We start from the raw sequence: 24392 nt of genomic DNA on the forward strand, positions 1-24392 counted from the left end.
ACATCAGAAAACTGACTTTATATTTGAAATTATTTTGTATCAAATATTAATATATGATAGATATGTTAAGAGTTGAAACTATTTTTAAATCTGCAAACGTAAATAAGTCGAAACTAAAAGAGCCTAATTAGGGAGAGAGCGCAAGAGTCGGTTGCAAGCTGTCCTCAAAGGCAAAAAAATTTAGCGGCATCCACCAAGGTAATATATTGGGCCTCTTTTAGTTACAGTTTTCATCGGTGATCTGTCCGACCAATTAAATGTCATCTATGAAATGTTTGCATATGACAGTAGTGAGTACAATAGCTTAGAGAATTGTAATTTGACTTTGGAATGAACGATTTCTGCTGTCTTATCTTCAGTAATATCACATGGTCAGAGGAATATAACATTTTAATGTAGACAAATGAAAGGTATTGCTTTTTATAATAAACCTGTTTTATCATGGATTATCATCAACAACAAAAGATGCAAAGACTTCCAGTAATATTTTGCTGAGACAAAATATCCCACCCTTAATATGTATTTTTATATTGAGACCTAACTGCTGTTAGAAGGCAAATAGTGAATACAAAAATAAAACGCATTGATAGAAGTTTCCTCATCTGGTATTTATTTTGTATATTCCACCAAACATTTCAAGTGATACATAGAATTTCATTCCACTTTTTAAGGAACTTAGTTCTTCATTAATGAAGGCTGCTTATAGCCCTTTCAAGACTAATCAAAGACTTAAAGAAAACTTTGCAAGTATAGATTTCTAATGAGAACCGAGAGGAGAGATGATTGTTTTACAGTGATACCTAGTAGTGGCACTAAGGATAATATTATAATTTATTGCCTTAATGCTTTTGTTTTCAAGGAACTAAATATGTCACACTATTTGGCATTTACAAAAAAACGTATTGGTGATGCACTAGCTCACGTATTGCTTGTGTTATTCTTTATTTCTTTGGCTGAAAGAGGTTGTTGTTAGGGGCCGGTCATTTCATCCTAGTCATGTCGCCCCACAGCCTAAGTCAATTCGTCCCAGGTAAGACCATCTCGTCCCAGGCTCGATCAGCAATTCTGCACATAATAATAACACGGAAAACAGTTAAAATACAAGTTCACAATAAAATGATGACAAAATTTTCAATCTAAAAGATTGCTTGCAGAGAAAAATCATGTTTATTCTCCATTGTAAGATACAATATCTGCGTGCATATTGCCAAGTGGCCATTTTCGTTATATAAAATGGTGGCTAAACTTATTCGCTTGTCATTGTTTAAAATATGCAGCTGAGCTTGCATATCTATATTGTTCAAACAACATATGATTCATTTGGTAATATTTTAATAGCTGCTTATGTCATCAATGATTGTCTTTTGGGTTTGAGACGAAATAGTTATAGCTAGGATGAATTGGCTCATGCTGTGGGGAGAAGTGACCAATCTTGCTGTTCATGGAATACAAAAGTCTCAGGTGGTGTAATTAGCCAGAAGGTTTGAATTTGATGTGTAATTATATATTTATATTGCTACAACTTTTTTCTTCTGAAACCAGAAATGCTCATTTGTGGTGATATGGCAAGGTACCTAGCTAAAGATATGTTATAAAAGGAAGCACATTTTTTTCCAGCACTGAAAGGGGAAGTCATTTGAATCCTTTTTTTTTTCTGCATAAATATAAATCTTTTGAGGTTTTTAGTGGACTTTTCCTGTCCCAAGCACAGATTTTATGAGGCGTTATATAAACCACTGTATATTTTGGTCTGGCTTGATTGTTATGCTGTCCCAACTACTTTCTGTCTGTATGCATTTTCTTGGATGATTTCATTAATGTTGAGGAACAACTCTAAGCTTGAGGTTTTTTTTTTCTGTTTTCAGTACCATCTCTACAGCCTCTTCAGTTTATGTGCATGAAAGATGAGAGGTTCTAAAAGCCACAAGTAGAAGCAAAGTTTTGCTCTTTTGTCTGGATTACCTCAGACTCTCCTCATGTGGTAATGATGAGACACCTTGGAAGAACATGGAGACGAAGACAAAAGAGATCCTGTACTGAAGCCAAACCTCATGACGATCAATGCTCAGAGTTGAGGAAATGGATGGTGCACCGATCTTCAAAAAGTTTGTTGGCGGAGACATTTAGTTTGGTACCTTTTGACTTTGCAGGTAACTCCCTTTTCGTTTGTCAGATTGTAGCAGCAGACTGAGAAAGTGCACGAGCAATTTGCAAAGTAAGAGATGATATAAAGCAGTTCTACTGGATGGGAAACTAGTGTAGAGAAATTTCGCCACGCTTTGTTTTTGAGTCCCTGCACCGACCACACAATCAGTAACTCAGACAAAACTTGTCACGTTCATCAGCTTATCCTTTCTCCATCAGAAGGGTAAAATCTGCAGACATTGGGCGAATTGCAAGCAAACACGCCAAAGTGACCGTCTCGCAGAGAAGCCACCAGACACTGGGGCGAGAGCGTCAAACGGTCACTGCCGCAAAGGCTCATGATATGAATAACACAATGAACAATGTAAATGCCAAGAGCGAGAGCCATGGTGAACATGAAGATATGGAGACTGAACAGCTTGATGGAAACAATCACCACCATGCTGATGACCCACCAAGGGATACTGCCAATGGAGAAGTTAAGGAAGAGATCCCTGACGTCTCTGAAACGGAAATGGAAGAGGACGACAGCAGAGCGGAAGCGACCTTTCGCTATACTGTTGAAAATATCAGCAGGCTAAAGGAGACAGCTCTGAGTCCCCCGTGCATGGTCAGAAACCTGCCATGGAAGATTATGGCAATGCCGCGGAACAATCAGAATGCTGACCGCCAGAAAAGCCTGGGCTTTTTCCTGCAGTGCAATGGAGAGTCAGACTCGACTTCTTGGTCTTGTCATGCCAATGCTGAGCTTAGAATCCTCAATGCCTCCCCAGAGACAGAACCATTTTCTCGCAAAATTCAGCACCTTTTCTACTGCAAAGAAAATGACTGGGGCTTCAGTCACTTCATATCTTGGAATGACCTTTTGGACCCAGAGAAAGGTTATGTAAAAGATGACAGGGTCACACTTGAAGTCCATGTGGTTGCAGATGCTCCGCATGGAGTTTGCTGGGATTCCAAAAAGCATACGGGTTATGTGGGGCTGAAGAACCAGGGCGCTACATGCTACATGAATTCACTGCTGCAGACTCTCTTCTTCACAAACAAGCTTCGCAAGGCTGTATACATGATGCCAACTGAAGGCGATGATGGCTCAAAAAGTGTTCCGCTGGCTCTACAAAGGGTGTTTTATGAACTGCAGTTTAGCGACAAGCCTGTTGGCACTAAGAAGCTCACCCGCTCGTTTGGGTGGGAGACCTTGGACTCATTCATGCAGCATGATGTTCAGGAGCTCTGTCGTGTGTTGCTAGACAATATGGAGAGTAAAATGAAAGGCACCTGTGTTGAAGGCACAATACCCCAACTGTTTGAAGGAAAGATGCTGTCTTATATTAGGTGCAAAAATGTGGACTATGGGTCACAAAGAGAGGAAACATTTTTCGACATCCAGTTAAATGTGAAAGGAAAGAAAAATGTCCATGAATCCTTCAGGGAATATGTCACGGTGGAGACGTTGGATGGTGACAACAAGTATGATGCTGGGCAGTTTGGCTTGCAAGACTCGGAGAAGGGGGTGATATTCATGAAGTTTCCACCTGTTCTTCACTTACATCTCATGCGCTTTATGTATGATCCAACAACAGACACCAACATCAAGATTAATGACAGGTTTGATTTCCCAGAGCGATTAAACCTTGATGAATTCCTTCAGAAAAAGGAAAAGACACAGGCAAGCTATATACTTCATGCTGTTCTGGTTCACAGTGGTGACAACCATGGAGGACACTATGTTGTATATATCAATCCCAAAGGTGACGGGAAGTGGTGCAAGTTTGATGACGATGTTGTGTCCAGATGCTCAAAAGTTGAAGCTGTGGACCACAACTTTGGTGGGCATGATGATGACCTGACAGTGAAGCACTGTACCAATGCGTACATGCTGGTGTACATCCGAGATAGTGAGCTTGCAGATGTTTTGCAGCCAGTGAGTGAAGATGACATTCCAGAGACATTGGTCAGTCGATTATCAGAAGAACGAAGACTGGAAAGTCAGAAGCGTAAAGAGAGGAGCGAAGCTCATCTTTACATGAGTGTGCAGATCTTGCTCGAGGATGACTTCTGTGGCCATCAGGGCAATGACCTCTATGATTCTGAAAAGACCAGCACAAGAACCTTCAAGATAAAAAAGACCTCCACGCTGATGGAGTTTCTTGAGATGTTGTCGGAAAATTTGAAGTACCCTGTGAGGCAGCTACGTCCTTGGCCTTTTCACTGTCGACAAAATCATACCTTTCGCCCCACCATGATTGATTTAGAAACCGATATGAACAAGACAGTCCAGGAGTTGTCTGATCAAGATAACCCTTGGGTTGTGTTTGTGGAAACCCTCAGTCCAGAAAGTGGTTTAAAAGAACTGCCACCATTTGACAAGGATAGCGATGTGCTCCTGTTTCTCAAACTGTACAACCCCAGAACAAAAACAATTTCTTACTGTGGTCACCTTTATGTGCCCATCTCTGCAAAAGCTGTAGAGCTGGTGCCAGAGCTGAACAGGAAGGCTGGATTTCCTGTCAACACACCTCTTATGTTGTATGAGAAGTGAAGCCAAACCTTATTGAGAGGCTTGAGGACTTGTCACTACCTATTGAGAAGCTGCTTGAAGAGTTGATGGATGGTGACATTATTGTCTTCCAGCGCGAAGATGATGGCTATGCAAACTTTGAACTCCCCACAGCTAAAGACTATTTCAGGGATTTGTTCTACCAGGTGGATGTGACATTTTGTGATAAACTGCTGCCGAGTGACTCAGGTTTTACACTCGAGCTTTCGCTGCGGATGAACTATGACCAGATGGCCCATGCTGTTGCTCAGCATCAAGGATGTGATCCCTATCATCTACAGTTTTTTAAATGTCAGGGATACCGGGATGGGCCAGGAAATCCAGTGAAATGCACATTCGAAGGCACCTTGAAGGACTTGCTTGTCTTCACCAAGCCCAGGCAGCCCAAGAAGCTCTATTATCAGCAGCTTAACATAAAAATCAGCGATCTTGAAAACAAAAAGCAGTTCAAGTGTTTCTGGATAAATGGAAAGTTAAAAGAAGAGAGGGAGCTGGTGTTGTATCCGGATAAAAATGGCAGAGTTAGTGATCTTTTAGAAGAAGCCCGCAGGCAGGTGGAGCTGACTGACAAAGGATCTGGCAAGCTACGACTGCTTGAGATAATCAGCTATAAGATTCTTGCAGTACAGCGGGAGGACATTCTTCTTGAACATCTGTCTGTTGGTGGCACCCGAACATTCCGCGTAGAAGAAATTCCTAGTGAGGAAACCAACCTGGCAGAAGATGAGCTGCTTATCCCAGTCGCTCACTTCCACAAAGAGATCTACCAGACTTTTGGGATTCCATTCTTATTAAAAATCAAGCATAATGAACCATTTGTCAAAATCAAGGAGAGAATTCAGAGGCGACTTGATGTTCCAGAGAAGGAGTTTGAAAAGTATAAATTTGCCATCATCACCATGGGGCGGCAAGAATATATCATTGATGAGGACAAGACCATTAGCATCACCCAGTTCTTGCCCCATCCTGGAGCCCAGACTGGAGGCAATCTTCAGGCAAGACCGTGGCTTGGAATGGATCACATCAACAAAACACCCAAACGTACGCGGTACAGCTATCAGGAAAAGGCTATCAAGATTCACAACTGAAACAACCTTAGGTGGTGAACTGCAATGTATTTTTGACTTAACATCAGTGTAGTTATTCACCAAATGCTTAAAAGCAGCTGGGTTCACTTGCTGCCTGTGATGGTGTATTGATTTTCTTTTTTTAAATGAAAACTTACGATTGCAGCTCTTGATGATCTGTGTACTGGAGCATGCTGAAGCCAATGTAGATTTTTGCTTCGCCATATTTTAAATGCCAGTTAAGGCATAGGATATTTTTTGCAAAAACTTTGAAGTTCATGTATTTGAACTTTGAAGTTTTGTACTATATATTGTTTGTGACTCTTTTGTAAGAGTTGTGATCTCCAATGAGACAGTGGCATGGATCATTGTCTGTTGTATAAATCCCCAGCAAATATGGACTGTTCAAATGATACACACATTTTCTTTTGCAATTGATGTATGTTATGATGTATTTAGTGTTCTGGGAATTAATGCAGGAAATATTTGTATGCTTGGTGTTGTCAGCCGCAGCGTAGCCAGAGCTGGCCAGCAGAATGAGGTCTGAGATAAAATTACTTTATTCCCTTTGGTTTAAGGTGCAGAAGTATACGATGAGCTTGTTTCCAAAACTTATACCACCATTATAAATCTGGTTGACAAACTAAAAATGAATTTAGAGTTAAGGTTGTGCTCACTGCAGAAAGAAGGCATTTTCACCAAATTCTCCTTAAAACCCGCTGCTTCAATTTTAGTAAGCTAATTGATTCAATTGATCTGTGAGACTAGGCCTTAAGCACTGCCTGCTAAGAGTAGGATGTAGTGCAAAACATTTTCCTAGAGCTCAGAAATAGCAAATAAGGATACATGGTTTGTAATAACCATTATATGTTTATCACGAGTTACACAGGTGTTGCCACTCGTAGTTACTAGTAATGTTATCAAAACTATCTAACAATCTGAATCAAGATGTGTTACTAGTCATTTATATAGATAAAAGATCTACAGAAAGTTTATGAGTGACCCATGCAGTATGGAAATCATGGCTCATATGCTGGCATTCATCTCAGTGTTGGCATACAACAACTGTCAGTAAGAGGGTCTTCAGGCACCTTGTGGCTAGTTCTGTGCACAACACTTTGATTCCTAATGTAGCCTCTGTCCGACTGTTCCCTTTTCCAAAAGTATGTTGTTTGCCTCCACAGAAAAACACTGTATCGAAAAATAAACACTGAGCAAGTCATAGCACAAGGCAGAGAAATTTGTGTAAATTATGATTTATTCTGGCAGTCAGAATGGCAGCAGATAAGCTGGTAATGGTTAATAGGAATATTTGGTAGGCTTGACCTGGAGGTTCCTGCTCAACTTGGATTTGTCTTTTGTGTGTCTGTTTTGCAAAGACTTTTTTTGTGTGTGTACCATGGACACTATAGCTGAAAATTAGTCATTTTACTCTAAGATTTATTTGACACCATTTTTGCGAAGTAAAAGCTATTTTAACTCAAACCACAGTAATTCATTGAGGTCAAAATAGGTTAGTATTTAGTCTTACAAAGCTTGCTTTACCAGAAGGCAATATTTTAAAATGCAGATCCCTTTTTGTTAAGAATGACTTCTCTTCATTGCTTTGTAATGTGTGCCAATGTCATGTCTCAATGTCCCTGTCACAACTTATTTTTTTTGGCTTGGCACAGTGAATTTTCATTTTGGAAATAGGGTAGCATGTTCACAGGAGGTCTACCTTTTTGTAACATTGTGTTTTATATTTACTAGGTTTTTTTTTTTTAACCAGGCACTGATGGTGCATTAAAAACAACACGTCACACCACCACCACTTACAAAGTTAAACAAGTGTTGAACGAACACCTGGCAAGATAAATGTTTGTTGGGCCATAAGCATGCCTTTCTGGTAGTGGTACAAGCTTAGCTGCTGGTGGTGGTGGTTGCATAAACTTTTGATTTATGATTCCATGCTATAGCACCAGAAAATTAGCCCTTATCAGACTGTTTCATAATTGACATTACCCAATACAATCAGGTGAAAGGATGAGTTTTATTTTAATGCTAATTACAGAAAGTCCAGACTCACTTATTTTCAAGTTTGGTATGCAGCATTATACAGAACAGGGAGGGGGCGGAGCAGAAGAAAAGTGATTGCAATTTTTAAGTTTGTGCTATTTGCATATGTACAAAATTTTCTTTTAGTAATTTTTTTAATGTGCTACACTTATATAAACTGTAAGATAACTAAAAACTTCTATATGTGCAGTAAACTAATACATTCGATTGTAGCCATGCTTAAGAAAGTTTACTGTGAAAGAGGAGTTTTCAGCAGGTTAGGATGCCATAACTCATCAAGCAGTCCCTTGTGTAATTTAAAATGAAAAACATCTGATTCATTTTTCATTTTATGAACCAGCCATTGTAATACATTAACACAGCTGCCCACAGATCAGCAGTTTTGATGTGTGTTGTAACAGAGGTGTGAAGTTATGTAACTTTTAACTTGTCACTAGGTTAGACTAAATTATGTGCTGCCTTGAACTAACAGCACATTTTCTGACTTCAGCTGCACTGGGAGAGTAACAACATAAATTAACACAGTATCAAATCTATTTGTATGTGACTAGAAATAAAGATGAAGAGAGAAGAAAATACTATGAATGTATAGTTTGTTGTACCACCTTTTTCTCGTCTGCATGTAACATGTATGAAAAGAGTCTCCACATCCTGTGCAGCAGGTTATGGGATTGGAAGATGAGTCTGACAACAAGGTTTTCTTATCCTTTAGTGCTTTCCTTTGCAGAAGCGTGTTAGTGTACCCTGTTTGAAAAGCAGTTCAGATTCTTGGTTCTTTTTGCTTGGCTGAAAGTGAACTTTAATTTCATTCCCTTGCATACACACTCCACAGTCTTGAACATATTGTGGAGTCCTCAACATCAGCTGTTAACCAGAAATCTTGAAATTCAGCAGATACTTAAACATATTTATGCTTTCTGTCTTAGTGATTCTGGTTTATCTTTACCTCAGTTCATATAATTTGACTTAAAATTTTTTTTTTGCACAGGAGTCTCATTTTGTTGAGTTTGCTTTCTATGCTAGTCGAAGCATTAGAGAACATTTATTAAGTTTAAAACTTTCTGTCTTAAATAACCTTTTACAATTAATTTTATAGAATTTAAGTTGATTATTTTCACACAAGGAATTGTATAATACTGCTCTTGGGGGTACAAAACATCTGCTTGCTTTTGCTCTGCATGGTGTAAGCAAGTGTTGCAGGCCATGTTGAATAATTTCTTGGCATAAAATAATGCAATTCTCTTAAGAGTAAAGGAGAATAACACTAGTTTATAATACATTTAAAAATATTCTTTTTTTGAGGATTTTTATTTCAGTTATCTGGCTAAGAGACTGTCATTGACACTTCCAGTTTCACCTCTTCCAGGAGAAGCAGGCATTCTTGAAGTTATTGAAATGTTGAAATTACTGTGCACTTTAACTTCCATCGACATCTCTCTCTCTCCAGTGCATGCTTGAGCATCTGTGTGCATATGCAATCAACAAATAATGCAGTAGCTTTCAACTTCACAGTGAATAAAATATCTTGAACTGTCATATCATTATTTTCAAAAATCAAACATCTTTGCAAATTTAGGGATGGAAGGGGTTACAACCCTCTTCCCTATCTTACAGTCTGCTGAAGCAGTCAGTTCACAGAATAAGTTCTAGTGTGATTTATAAGCATTGACTGAGCTGTGGCCTCCCAGCTTCATCTAACAGCAAGATTTTATTGTTGTCTGACAGCTACTTTTTGCGATCAATAAATGCATGATTTATATAGTGCAGGAGGTTAGAGAAATGTTTATTTCAGCTTGATCCATTTGAACTGGACACATCTTTTGGCTAATCATGCAGCTGGAAAAACTGTCTTCAGGGTGATTAAGGTGATATCACCTAATTAATGTTTGCAGATTAGTGCTTCTGCAGATTTTACACAAACAGAAGCTTTTTATATTACATTTTTGTATTTCCTTTCGATGGACTAAGTATAGCTTTCAATTTGAGGTTATCTAAACAGCACTTACTGATAAGTTTGGTGATTTTCGCTATGCTTGCTGGTGAAAATTAAGGACTTTCTGTTTGGGATTTGCACTACTAACAGTTTATGAAGGGAACGTTTTATATATTATGGTCTTGTTTTTGAAGCTGTATATTTTGTAATCTGTTTTGGGGTATATTCAACTTGCTGGGATGTTAAATGCACATATGTTTGTATAACTGTGCAGTGCCTACTGCATTATGTAGGCTGTTAAATGCATGTGTTTTGAATGTGTGTACAAGTGCTGTTACACAATGTTTCAGTCAGTATGTTTATTTTCAGGCATTTTACTTGTTGTGTTTTCATTGCAAGAACTGTTTGATGCCATTGAGTGTTTATATAGGTGTCTGTGACTCTCTCTCCCCTGTTAACCCTCATTTTTTTTAAACTTCTTTGTTCTCTTCAAGCCTTACTTTGAAATGGCATAGCCGCAAATAAAACAGAAGGTTATCAGATCAGCTCCTTTCATGCAAAGATACATTTTTTGTCAACATATCACAGATTTACTAATGAAGAAAAAAACAATTTTTAAAGTGAAATTTGCCATAATATTTGGAGGCATCAAGATGTTATTGATGGATCAGATGGGTAGCTGTTTTTTTCTGAATTTTCAGTTGTCTTCACTGTTGGGTAATTACATAGCCATAACTGCTCTATGGCTGCACTCTGACATCATCGTAAATTATAAAGAGTAATATCTTTTTCTGAAGATGTGGGTGGGTGAGTAAAGGATGTCATCTCTGGTAAAATGACATGCAGATTTACCCACATTGACCCATGCACCCTCTTGTTCATGTCGTAGACTGTTTCAGCAAATTTATATCAAAGTATTATTCCCCTTCCTTAAACTCATGAACAATCCATCATCATTGCTTTCAATGTTTTATTTGATTTTTAAACTTTTCCTGGCACAGATGGCTGTTTCAGAACTGTTCGAGTGCTTTGCTTATCCTTAAATAGGACTGTCTCATTTAAACACTTAAGCTTCCTGGTACGTTTTTAATTCCTCATAGTAATTCGGCAATTATTCATTTTCCAGCAGAAATAAACAGATACCAGCATATATGGTGTGCTTGCAAACTTTCTGTGAGAGGTTGAAGAAGGAGATATTTTAATTTTTGCTCAGATATTGAAGTTTGAAACTTAAAAAATAACATGAAAAATGTGTGGATTGAGCTGTCATGAAAAACTTTAAAGGGCCTCACATTTATCTACAAATATGAAGATGGCATGGAGTGTAGATTGTGAAGTCCAAGACTGGTGAGACCAAAGCTGCACCTTGGAAACTGCAACTGACAAAGAACAACAAAGATAGTATCTAGCTCACCTACAAACTTGACAGCACCTATTGTGAGGCCCTGCCTCAGTTAATCAGTATTTTGCTTTGTCAAAGTGTTGCCTGTTATCTTGAATATGTGCAACTAGTCTTTCAGCAGGAGGCACTTGCTGATTTTTTTTTTTTTTCTGCTTTGAAGAACTTGCAGTGTTGGCTAGATCTTTGATTGATGGGGCGCATAGTGTCACAGGTGGGACAAGAACTTGTTGAATGTTCATCACCAGCAAACATGCACACAGAACCTAGCAAACTTTGTCGTAGATCTATTCAGTGGGGTTTGCTCCTCTCCGATTTGAATTGAGTCAGCAGATAATCTCAGTAAATTCCTTAGTTGACTGGGACCATGTCTTGCCCTATTTGTTCAAGGGTCTTGTACACTTGAGAACCCTACTTTTTATTCTTGTCAACGTTTTTACAAACTGTGATTATGAGTTCCAGCTCAATTGTTTGGCAGACAACAGCAATTGGCCTTCAAAAGGTCATAGGTGCTGCTGAAGGCCACGTTCTTACATGTGATCTCATACTGGTAAAGATAACCAGAAGTTTGTAATATCAGGCTTAAACATTAAAGATGAAAATCAGTAAAGATCTTCAGAAATGCCACATAATTGTGGCCTCAAAATATGTGGTTCTATGTGTGCACTTGCATATAAGAGTGTACTTCTGCAGATATGCTCCGCAAAAGTTTATGATGCATGAAGAATAGTCATCGTAAAATAGATGTGAGAGGGGTATAAAAACTATTAAGGAAAAAGATGACTTGCTGTCATGGCAATTTTAATTGGAAGATGCTTCATTGCTGGCTTTTGTGTCTTCTGAGCCCAGAGGGTGATTTAAATCTTAGTTTCACTTAATATTTGTATGTCTTAAAGCTTTCTTGCTGTTAAAAGTACCCAAATGTGTATTATTTTGTTTTCTTTTGTCAAGTACTTAAATTGTTAGTAACATATCATTGGAAAACTATTTGAAAAAAAAGTAGTAGTGATTTCAATTTATTTAAAACATTAGGATCATTGTTTCATTAAATTGTCGATGTGTAGGGATATGGAGGAGTGTGTGCATCGATTTGTAATAGGTGTAAATATGAAGATTTTATATGATGGGAGATTTAAAATTTTCAAACTTTAAGTTCTTCATCATTCTTTCTCCCCATCTCACCTTCCACAATGTTTTTAACTCTGGTCTTGTAGTCCACCCATAGTTGCCACATATGGGAAATTATCTTTCTGCATTTTGGTTGTGCAATGGAGGTTTTTTCATCTGCAGGCTTCTAATACTTGCACCACCTAAGAAGCATAAACTCTCATTATGTGAAAACACATATGTGTATCAGATATAAAACTGCAGCCCTTTCCATCAAAGTAAGTGCTAATGAACCCTAGGAAAAATTCCCCTTCTAGTTTAAACATTTTTTAATCTACTGCTGTCCTTGTAGATGATTATTAATAGGGCGAGAGATAGAGAGAGAGCAAGAAAGGGAAATTTAGTTTTCATGAACCTGTTGTTTGCTGCTTAAATCATGTTCTAATGATTTGGATTTATTGATGTTTATTATCTACTGTCATTGTCGTATTACGAGCAGATATATAGTTTCCCGTTAAGCGATCAATAAAGTATTAAGAATCTTTTGAAGACATGGTTGTCATGGTACATGTGAGAGAACGCAAGAAAGAGGGAGATTAAAATGTGACATTGACAGCATACAGTGAAGATAGAGAAAGGGAAAATGCTAATAATTTGGCATTGTTTGTTTGCCTAGTACTTAATTAAAAATTTTAAGGTAAAAACAGTGTCGTGTGCCTTATTAATACCTGCAAAAGCACACACACACATACGAGCATTTTGTCTGCTATCTAATGAGTTGCTTATATTTATATGACAGAAACAGGTCGTGGATTAAAGACAAAGAGGAAAATTGAACCTGGTACAATGATTGTGTCAATCCCACAATGCCTGCTGGTGTCTCCACTGGATGTCCTTACCTCTGAGATGGGCTGTCTCATCAAGAGGTAGTGTACACAAGAACTCTGTCATTGTGCACGTCTTCCCACATTATTTTGATAAATGCAGGGCAACACAGTTTAACACATTAGACCTGGGCTACTTGATGTGTAATTCTGAGCGCTGTTGCATCAACAGGAAGTGAACACACAGTTTACACAAGGACCACAGTCGCGAACTGGGCCCAGTCTGTTAATGAAATCTCCTGTCTGATACACATTAAAAATTGAAGGTAATGGTTGTTGGTGTGGGGGTTCATGTAGAAACCTCACTTTTCTTGGGGGTCATCCTTTTATGAGGACTGCTTATCTGCTTCCCCCATGTCTTATCTTTACTGCCTCTTCATTGAGTCAGGAAACCATTCCCCACATAGCTGATGTGAGTTTGCTGCACTGTGTATGTTCAAACCACTAGGTTCAGAACTCACTGCATTAACCATTAAGCTATTGTGTAGCAGAAGAGAAACACTGGTAGTCAGGGGGTTTGATGTTTTTCATGTAATGCTATAGTTGCTAGTCATATCAGTGAGGGATAGTTTTTTAATGTTCTTGACAAAAAAGGGTTCACTGTCTCCAGTTAGGATTCTGCCTATAGCAATAATTATTATGTAATACCAGCAGCTAAAAAGCACATCCCATTATATTACAGTTTTTGAAACAGCATCAATATCATGACTTCTGTGGGAGTTCAAAGCATGCTACATCTGATAAACAAAACTGAACATTAGCAGCACTGCAGTGACGAGACCTGAACACATGGACTCTTAGGATTGTTACAGGGGACAAATCTTGAAACCTGTGATCAGCAGTATTCTGTGCAGTTACTTTGGCATCACATAGGTTGGTAGAAGTAAAATTAAGATAACGTTTATTATTACAGGTGGAGGCCAACATTCACAGGCCATCAGATCTTATCACTTTTTCTCCTGATTGAGCTAAAAAAGGGAAGAAACTCTGCCTGGCATCCATTTATACAGTCGCTTCCAGCCTGTTACACACTGCCTCATTATTTCTCCCATGGAGAGCTTGACTTCCTCACATCCCATATCCGTGAGAGAGCAGACAAAGAAATAGCTCGGGCCCATCAAGCCTTCAAAGATGTGCACAAATTTTGCCAGCATCACTGGCCCAGTGGTGTGGACTGGGCATCATGGGAAAAGTTTCTGTGGGCATGGTGCACCATCAGCAGTCGTGCAGTTTACCTCAAAACAGAGGCAAGTGCTGAAGGCTGGCTTGACCTGAGCCACACAGACGAGAACAACCAAGCATTATGTCCATACCTGGACCTGATCAACCACACCTCCACTGCACAGGTTGGCTGGGGTGTTTATACAATTTTAAGTCAACTCCTTTGGTTTATAAACTGTCATGCATCTGATTGCAATATGGTTAAAGTTATATAATATTGACCTGCTTGGCTTCAACTCTGCATTCTAGACTTTTATGTAAAACAATTAATCCTAAGCATTACTCAGGCTCAGAATTTTTTGCAATTAAAAAAAGAAAAGATTAACCCTGAGGATCACTAAGAGTAACCTTGACTCCAAGTACAGTGTTAAGCCTTAGTACCACTTGACCAATTCTTGTCACTGGGGAGCACATGACATTGACTACCCTCCTAGGTGCCTTGAAGGATAGCCTTCAACAAGGTGTTGTGCTGGGTCACATAGCCAAAGAAGGCTAGCTTTTCCATGTAGAAGTTTCTGGTGTCCTAGGTTAAATGATTTTACATAAAACTCTGAGACCATATAATGCCTCAGAGTTAATTTCAAGGAGGTTTAGAAACCTCTGTGGTAGATGATCTCAGTGTATTTTCAAAATGCTAGCAATAGCAGTCATTGTCCTGAGGAAGAAAACTAAACTCTTTCAGCTCTTTCTGTCACACAAGTCAGCCATATAACTATCGCATATTTATCACCAACGAAATAATTTGATCAAAACGCTGTTTGTGAAGATGAGAGCTGGCCTGAATACGAAGACTGCCTGCTATGAGATAGTGACAGAGGATTCCTTTCAAGCTCACGACCAGGTGTTTATCAGCTATGGTCCTCATGACAACACAACTTTATTCCTGTTTTACGGCTTCACCCTTCCAACCAATGTCTACAACAGCGTTTTCTTCTCCATAGGTATTTACAGTATATAAAAGTTAAAGATGGAGTAGATAAATATAAGAGTCATATCACAAAAGACTTGATGCAGCATCTCAAGGTCACTTAAAAGGAAAGATGCTGTGATGATGCTGGATTAAAAAAAAAAAAAATACCTGCCTTCCTGCATCAAATAATGTCCCATATAAAGAACAGATGAAAGAAAAAGTGTTGTAATATATAATGACCAGTACACAAAGCCAAAAATAGGTAAGCAAGATCACTTGTGACACAAGGAAAGTGAACTCCTGGATTCTTTAAATATTTATGTGTCATAAAGTTTTCACAAAGTTTTACCTGCACCATTTTTTTTAACCCTCTGAGCAAGACATAAAAGTATAAATATTAGAAAAACTGGCTAATAACTGAAGACAACAGTGGGTGATGTTTGTTTTTTATTATTACTGCTTTTTATTATTGCTGCTCTCAGGGTTAGACCAAGAAACCTATACATTTCTGGAAAGGAGAAAACTTTGTAATAAAAGTAATGAAAATTGCCTTCCCCAGCAAAGCGACCATCGTGGCCCATCCTGCTCAAAGGGTTAAAGAACTTTATTCCTTTGATGTAACAAAAGCATAATATGGTGATTGTAAATGTTGATGCCAAACCGTTACAAGTAATTATGGTGTTCATAGAGCCACAAGATTTTTATCTGATTGTATCAATGTTTATGATTATCTGTTGATGTGTCTAGTGTGTGAGGGCTGTTTGGCTCGACTTCAGATATCATTGTCACATTCTTTGTCAACAACAAATGGTTTGGACTGCTTGTTTTTGTACAGAGGATTTAACAGAGCTTTTGGAAGTCTTTCATGTGGACAGCTGGGCTCGAAGGAAAGAGGTGCTTTGCCAATATAACTTACTTAGGTATGTGCATGTATTTAAGTATTTTTTTAAAAAAAATGTCCTTCAGAGTATGCAAAAGCATCTACCAATTAGTTTTAAAATTAATATAATTGTAAATATAACCACAATTTTTTTTAAGAGTAGAATTCTTCATGGTGTGCATCAAAGCTCATGTTTTGATCACAAACCTCTTCTAGGCGGCTGGCATGCAGTACAGAAGGGATCTCATGGAATCTTCAAGCTGCTCTGTCTGTCTTGGCTATGGATCTTACACAGTTGTAAGTGGACTTGGCTTAAATTTAACAAATCATTGACATTGAAGGGACAAGTTATTTAGAATCTGAGTTCGTCTTAACACAATTTTGAGTAACAGTCATGAGTAGCACCCAGGTTACTTAGTCCAGGAAAGCTTAGTTATGATGTGATTATAGGGTGTATGCCAAATGAGGGATAAAAAGTGGTATCTTGAAATATCGGGTCCACAAATGCAAACATGTAACAAATGTGTCTGTCCTGTTTTGATTTATTTTTCCCCAGACAAGAATGTTGGAGAATATTAAACAAAGAAGAAATCCATCCTGCTCTTGAGGCAAATGTGTTGATAATGGCCAGGCATCTGATAGGCACAGCCTTAAGGATGACAAAGCAGTTTCTTGCGGACAGGGTAGGCTTTTAGAGACTGTTTAAGAACTGAATTCTTTTCACTCACAGGTTGCCATGGTCGAAGTTTTCTATAGAATATGTATACAGTATATATACACATTTTTTAAAGTGCTTTCTCTTGATTTTCTTTTCTTCAAAGCAAAAAATTTAGTATGCCAAATGGTGTTAGCTTGTTAATACTGCCACAGTGGGCATCGTCTTATGTGGAAGTGCTACAATACTTTCTCTTATGCAACTTCATCTCTGTGGACTATGATGTCTCACTTGTTTCCCTGAATTTTTCCTAGGAACGAAGGGCACAAATGGATGGTCCAACAACACACACACAACTTGCCCTCAGTCTTGTAAGGGATGATATTGGCATACTAACATCAGCTCTACACGCCGTGTCCTGATAACTTCACTGGAATGTTAGAACTCGAAAACATTTTACAGTTTTCATACTCACGGTTGAACAGTTGAACGTTTGGTTTCATTCAAAACTTGTTTACAAAAATTACAGTAAGAGTAAAAAAGAATAACAAATACTGTTTATTTCATTTTCCATGTGTAATTTTATGAAGCACACAACAGGACAGGTCAGGGGGATGGCATGAAAATTTATTGGTTATCAAACATACAAAAAAGGATCTACAGATAATATGCTCAACAGTCCTCTTTACAAACAATGCAACTAAAACATTTACAACACTTGGTGTTTTCTTTTTAAAAATATATACATATATATAAATTCATGGTCATACTATGTTCTTAGTTTAAAGTCACCAAAAACACTCCCAACATATACTTCCGTGAAAGTAAGACACTAGTAATGCAACTCTTATTCACCCTCACAAGGACTTAGCACTGTTCAGTATTAGAAACCATTTGAAACATAACCTCAGATGACTGAATTATTATGACAACCTGCCATGTGGCACATAAAATCATGCAAAATGGTATATTTTGTAATCAGTTTTCTAGTATCATATTTTGTCCCAAATTGTGGTTTCTTGGCGTTTTAGATATTAGGAACTGAAAATAGTCAAGAAATGGAGACACAATTACATGATTATGCCAAATGCCAGGCAACAGTAATTTTCTCCTCCAGATCACAATGGATTTTAGACAGCTCTTTAGAAAAATTTTAAATAGCTGAGAACCCATTTCATAGCAATATAATCACTTCAAACATGAAGTGTCAGTTACCGTCATGATATGCTGAAACCATCACAACATTTAAATAGGAGGAGGAAATGGTGTTTTAGGATGAGCCAGCAACTAAGGCTACATCACAACAAAGCAGCTAGTCCTATAAACACTAACAGATGCCACATGCAGAGAAAGAACAGCATGCCTGAAAAGAGATTCTAGCCCTGCAAAGGCAGTCCTCAGTTTTGATGACAGGCGATAACTGCTGAGCCACTGGACCGCACAATTTAGTGGAGAGCATTATGTACAAGTACATAGTTTTACTTTTAAGTGTATAGGCAAGGTAAGCGAGAATCCACACAGTCAAGTTAAGAATGGTATGTTTCAGCATTAGTTTCTCACCTTCATTTAAGACAGAATTACATCTGAAAGAGAAAAAGAACACCCAGCTTTGACTATATAGACCACAGGTTAAAAGTGAGAAAGAAAATGAAATGTTTTCAACATGGCAAGATTTATATCCATTTCAGCAGAAGAGGAAAAATATTCTGCAACCCATTTTATGTTTGCATCTTGCCATACTCCACACACTTTCCCTCTTGACACATGCATCCACACAGCACACAGAGGTTAAAGCAAAGGGAAAGGACCGCTTGTCCTAGAAAGAGAGATCATATGCACCTGAATAAAAACAAATTCATATTCATGCTTGTCATCATTAACAACTTTCATCCAGTGAACAATGGAGATCAGCATACAAAGAAGATAGTTAAAAATCAGTACTATCTTCAACTTGCAGGTGATGATGTAGGATATACTGGAAACAAACTGCTTTCATCAAAACAATTCAATTTATGCTTGTTATTATGTCTCAAAGAAAAAAAATATTTCTTCTTGAACCTTCTGACAATTATCTCATTGCTGTTCATATTCATCAAACTTATCATTATCTTTCTCTTCTTAATTTATACTTTTTACCTGACAGGAAAAATGTATCCAAACCTGAGAAAATCACTGCACTGGATAACTTTTTTATTGTTTCAGAGCAAACTTCTGTTAGAGTTTGTAGCAACAGGTGACTGGATTATTTCCCACATTGATGAGGGTTTTGCAGTGGGTGAGGTCCCTAAAATCAAACATACAAGCCCTGGCAGTTCTCCACAAACTATTTTTGTAGTGCAACCCTTGCCTGAAAATCCTTTGTTATTGTCACTAAGCATAACATCCACCGATGGGAAGAGTGAAGTGATGTTCGGCATATGGACATGCTTACATGTAAATAGGCGCACCCCTGTGTTCTTTTAAGTGCACTGTGCCACCCCTTATGCAGCAAAATGTTATAAACATGATAAAATGTGAAGGATATAGAAAACAATTTATCTACAGATTCTCAACACATGCTCATAATAAAGATATTGCACAACCACATTCTGAACATGTTCAATAAACTGCAGTCTGCTGATCAATTATTAGGTAGGTTTTGGACTTGACCAAAATATTAATAAAAATGTATAAAATAAAATACAAAATAAAAACTACAGCATTTTAAAGTCGCCACAAAAAAATCATTGTATACAGCCTCGTCAGTAAACCAATGTTTGCTATATGGTTGTACAAAGGTAATAAATCAAAAATCACACACATGGCTGGGGATAGAGCAAAAGAGAAGGAAAGACACTGTTACTGTGAGCACCTGTTAACTTTGTTTCAAACAATATTTCTAATTAGTTTTCATGATGAGAACTGCCAAATAAAGCAACAGCATCTATATTGTTGACAAAACTGTTTCTCACACAGGAACAGACCAAAAACAGCATTTTCTTTATGCTGTGGTCTTGCTTGAAAAACAAATGCTTTCAAAGTACAGAATGGAAAGTAACGTGGGAAATCTTGAAATATAATAAAAGCATCTGTTCTAGCTTTCAACTGTCCTTTGCACATTTCCAGAATACAAAGCAGCAGAAAATGGGTTTCCCATCTGCTGTGAACAGATATGCAAGTTGTTTGCAGAGCCAATGGACACAATGGTATTATTAAGAGAACAAAGATCCCCACAACTTCAGTATTTCCCTGTTTCAAGTTCTAAAAGAAATCTTTTTGCTTTGGTTATTTACAATTTCTACAGAAAATAAACGTGGTCTCCAGTCTCTCCATAATATCAAGCACAGCAATGCAGTGAATTTATGCTGGATCTGAATGGCCATCACAACCAAAGAAAAATTATGCATAGAAATAGTCTGCACTGCAGCAAAATAAAGTGCATTCTGATGATTTCTAGACATGCTTTACAATCCTACTGTCCCTTCAAGTCGCTGAATTTGATAGTTGATTGTGCAGCGACACCAAAAGGAAGCTGAATGGACTTCTAGTGCACAACAGCAGTTAAAAAAAAAAATCTAAATTTTTTTTCCAAAGCATAATGTACACTTCAATGAGACTGGATTCAAAGAAATGTTTTCTTGCTTGTCTTTTGGCATGACTGGGCTACACTTCTGTAAAAATTGGTACCCTTATAATAATTAAAGATAATGTCCCTTGGCCTAAAAAGGTGGAGGGGCAGTGAAGTGTAATGGGTTCACTGAATCTAGAAAATGACAGGTGGTGTCTATGCCCCATGCCCTGCCTTCTTTAGCATTCCTCATAAATCAGTTTATCACAGTGGGGAGGGCAAAGCAAGCCTCACAACAGTGAAACTTTAGTCCAAAGTTCTTTTGGACTGCATTCATTGGATAATATTCAACACTTTGTGAGAGATTCTGTTTGCACATGCTTGTCAGTGAATGGCCTCAAAATGGATGATCGGAAATCATGAAGAAATGCGCAATGAAAAGGCAGTATCCTATCTTTAATGACATAATGAGAAAATAATTAAAAAAACAAAAATAAAAACACTTCACTACTGCACTTTAGATGAGTGGCTGATGCTTGCACAAAATGCCACGGACCGTTACAGTCACTGCAGCATATATCTGGTCAGATGATGATAATGAGAATTTATTCATAGAGTACATTTCCAGATTTAGCAGAAGGCTCAATGCGCTTTACAAGATGCCATGGGCTTTGGTTCGCCTACAAAAAAAAAAAAAAAGGGCAGATTATTTGGGGTTGCAATGATAGATGAGCACCAAAATCACTGTGTAGTGCTCTTTTCTTGAATTATAAGAACATAAAAGTCACTGTAATTTAGTTATTTATTGCGGTTTGAGGGAGATCTTGAAAGTACAGGCTGATAAGCCATGTCTACAGCATATGACCACAATGACACTGAATGCTGGAATGTAAACTGTCTTGCAGCAGTATATCAGAATATGCAGAAATCAAGGCAGCAGCAGTAAGAACTCAGTGAAAAGAACCTCCCCCAACATTTCTTATAAGAATCTGGTTTTTCCAAGGCAAGCTGGAAAGTTACAGCAGCAAAATTCAGATAAGAAACTCTAGGCATAAAAGGAGATGCACACAATGACAAAATGTGTACTTGCACTGTCACAGGTAGTGAAGCCATTCAAGCATCTTCAGTGGGACATACACAAAAGAGAAATGATAAAACTCTGCCTAATAGAACTTTTTTAGCTGTTCCCAAACATGGTCAGTAAGACATTCAGAGTGAATTAAGAACAATTTCATCTCAATACTGGTTAGATATAGACATAAGCAGGACACAACACCATCTCACATATACGATATGGTGGTCAGCAGGCACATGTGCATGAAACCACACATATTACTGCAGTCTACTGACAGAAGTGGATCAGACAAGTTGAGAGTAGAATCTTTGGTAAAAGCATACAGGCAAACCCTGGTTAACAAATGCCTAACAGACATCTATACTTATGAACAAGCTGCCATAAGCCTATTAGTCTGAGTTACAAACAGTTAATAGCAATGAATGCAAGAAGTAGTTTGCTATGCTATTATTATTATTTTGTATGTTTTGACTGACAGTCTCATGAGCATAACTTGTTCATAATTATAGACTGACTGTATTCTGAACCTAGTGCGTCATAGGAGTGATGCCTGCTGGCATTTCTTTCTTGGTGACGCTAAACAGTTCTCAGTACTCTTTACGTCTGTGCCACAAGCTGTTTGATGAAAAATGAAAAGCACAATGTCGAGCTTGGCAGCCTATTATTCACTGTCTTCGATAACAGTTATTGACTTCTTCTGTTTCAAATGACTGCTGTGTAATGCTTGAAGAGACGAATTTTAATCAGCTTGCCACACTGAAAATAAAAGACCTAATGGCAGCAACAAAATTATATACTCAGTGAGAAAGAGAATGTGTACACACATATAATGTACAAATGTTTTGTATGCACCCACACCTACAACCATAAATGATTTGAGTACATAATATATGCATCCATGATTAGAACATGAAGTATTCTGCTCACAAATGTATACTTCAACCAGAATCGCATCAAATAATGACTAAAGCTGCCTTCTCTTTGAAACAAAAGGGAAAAACAGGAAGCTGTCCAGGAATACATCCTAACCTTTCCTTTTTTTAAAAGCTGTACAGTGTCAAAGTTGGAAGTGGGACGGGGAAGATTGATAAAGAAAACGTCTTCGTCAATTTACAAAGCAGACATCTTTCACAGAATATTTTTTTTGTGAAAAAGTTATTTGCTACTAAATATCAAACTGCAATATTATAAAGAACTTGTGATTATTAAAGTATCTGCAAACAGTACCATCTGTGATGCAATCAGCTAGTAACAGATCCCATGACAACATTTTGTATGTGTGGTAGTTTATGTTCATAGATATCAGCTTCTCAGAAATCATTTTTCTGTGTTAAAGTACGTCACACAGCAGAGACAGATAATTCTTGACCAAGACGGTTCCTTGCATGAGGTGGTGTTTGCACCAATATAGCACCGGCCAAAAAAAAAAAAAAAAAAAATTAAAAAAAAAAATTAAGGTAGTGTTTGCAACTTCTGAAAGAGTTCAGGGATGTGCTGGCATCACCCAGGTTCTGAACATCCTTTGAGTGTGAGGTAGAATGGCATTTCTTTGGCGGGTAACTACTTTTTCCCATGTCTGAGGATATTGTACTGAGAGTACAAAGGCCAGAAACATCCTTAATGTGATAATTAACTTTTGCAACTCACGAGAAGTTCACCAGGCATTATGGAAAGTCTTACACAAGCACCTTGTCATGCTGGGATGACCATTTCAACTGATGGAAAATCTGTCTCCACTACAATGCTTTCAAAACATCTTTTAGCCTGCAATGTCATTTTTAGGTCTTACGGAGGGGACAGCCTCTGCTAGAATAGGTAAAAAGCAGAAACAAATTTTCATATCACATTTGATTGGCATGTCTACATGGTCAACCTTGAAGATTAACCTTCTAGACTTGAAATATAAAGGAAATAATGGTGGTTTTTTTTTTCATGTGACGAGGGTCCACAGAGAAACACATGATGCCAAGTGTTTCTAAAAGCTGAGAATTTTATCAAGCATGCCACGAAACCGATCTGCCCGCTGAATGTCAGCTTTGGCCAGCAGGCGGCGGAACAGGACAGGGCAGTCCAGAGATGTGCAAGGCTGGGTGTGGTCCTGTATCCCCATACATGCAAAGCATATCTGAAATGTAGGAGACAGAAAGTTTGAACAATTCTGTAAAATTCACAATTGCAGGCAATATGCCAACACACCAATGAAATCAAACACTGAATCATCAAAGCTCAGGTGATTATGTGCCCCAGTGAAAAGCAATACCATGTTTTCAACACAAGGGGAAAAGAAATTAGCAACCAGTCATGCTGTATGTTTGGCACACAAACTCAAAGCAAAGTTCTAAAATACATTAACAAAATTTGCTGCAATGAGTTTAAGGAGAAAACAAACCTGAGATAAACTGTCCTGCACTCTCTCCCATGCTGTGCAGCGTGAGGCAAGTGAAACAGCCACCATCAGAGGATCTCGAAGGCAGGTGGAACACACAAGCTGCTTGGTTTGTTGGTCACACAGGGCACAGTCAGAGGTGACAAAGTACTGAGAAATGGTACCCTGAATACAAAGAAGGCAAGAAAATTATCAAGCTTTGCTTAAGAGAGAAAAGTTTTATATCAGAGGATGCTGTGCATGTAATGATCAATGAAACTTCGAGCCACTCTAAAACACTATTGCTCTTATTAATTCTTGCTGTACCTCTTGTCTACCAGACATGAGATTTTGTGAAATTTGTTGTTTGGTAATTTAAAAATTAGCTGCTAGGAGAAGACAGCATGATACTTATTTGCTATAAATAAAACACAGAAAGCTTAGGTGATGTATTGTGAACTGTAGGCAAAGTGTGATTGTAGGAAAAATGAATATGCAACATCATTATGAAAATAAAGTGAAATAGTTATGGAATTTAAGAAAACAACAACAAATTTTATGTTGACTGTGTCAGTTGGACCCGCAT

The 24392-nt window shown here is 37.9% G+C and overlaps 4 protein-coding genes across 4 annotated transcripts in view; 2 read left to right on the forward strand and 2 right to left on the reverse strand.

Annotated features, from left to right (window-relative positions):
- The window catches only part of LOC112565838, a 341939-nt gene that overhangs the window by 161056 nt on the left and 156491 nt on the right, over positions 1-24392 (reverse strand). The gene's annotated exons all lie outside the window — the stretch shown is intronic.
- Positions 107-17550, forward strand: LOC112565824 (SET domain-containing protein 4-like). Its single transcript, XM_025241637.1, has 9 exons — positions 107-198; positions 1866-2150; positions 13069-13195; positions 14067-14499; positions 15141-15315; positions 16120-16204; positions 16381-16461; positions 16721-16847; positions 17134-17550. Exons 2-9 carry the CDS (start codon positions 1985-1987, stop codon positions 17239-17241), a joined length of 1302 nt encoding a protein of 433 aa, XP_025097422.1. The 5' UTR covers positions 107-198; positions 1866-1984; the 3' UTR covers positions 17242-17550.
- On the forward strand, positions 2144-10913 carry LOC112565816 (ubiquitin carboxyl-terminal hydrolase 7-like). Its single transcript, XM_025241621.1, is given in 2 exon segments — positions 2144-4676; positions 4679-10913. Coding segments are annotated over 2 exon segments (3303 nt in total). The 5' UTR covers positions 2144-2488; the 3' UTR covers positions 5794-10913.
- The window catches only part of LOC112565839, a 54833-nt gene continuing 47800 nt past the window's right edge, over positions 17360-24392 (reverse strand). Inside the window, 2 exon segments of the mRNA XM_025241669.1 lie at positions 17360-23566; positions 23831-23992. Of these exon segments, the coding sequence (XP_025097454.1) occupies positions 23417-23566; positions 23831-23992 (312 nt within the window). The 3' untranslated portion in view covers positions 17360-23416.

The sequence above is a fragment of the Pomacea canaliculata genome, linkage group LG6, assembly GCF_003073045.1.
Source record: "Pomacea canaliculata isolate SZHN2017 linkage group LG6, ASM307304v1, whole genome shotgun sequence".
NCBI lineage: Eukaryota > Metazoa > Mollusca > Gastropoda > Architaenioglossa > Ampullariidae > Pomacea > Pomacea canaliculata.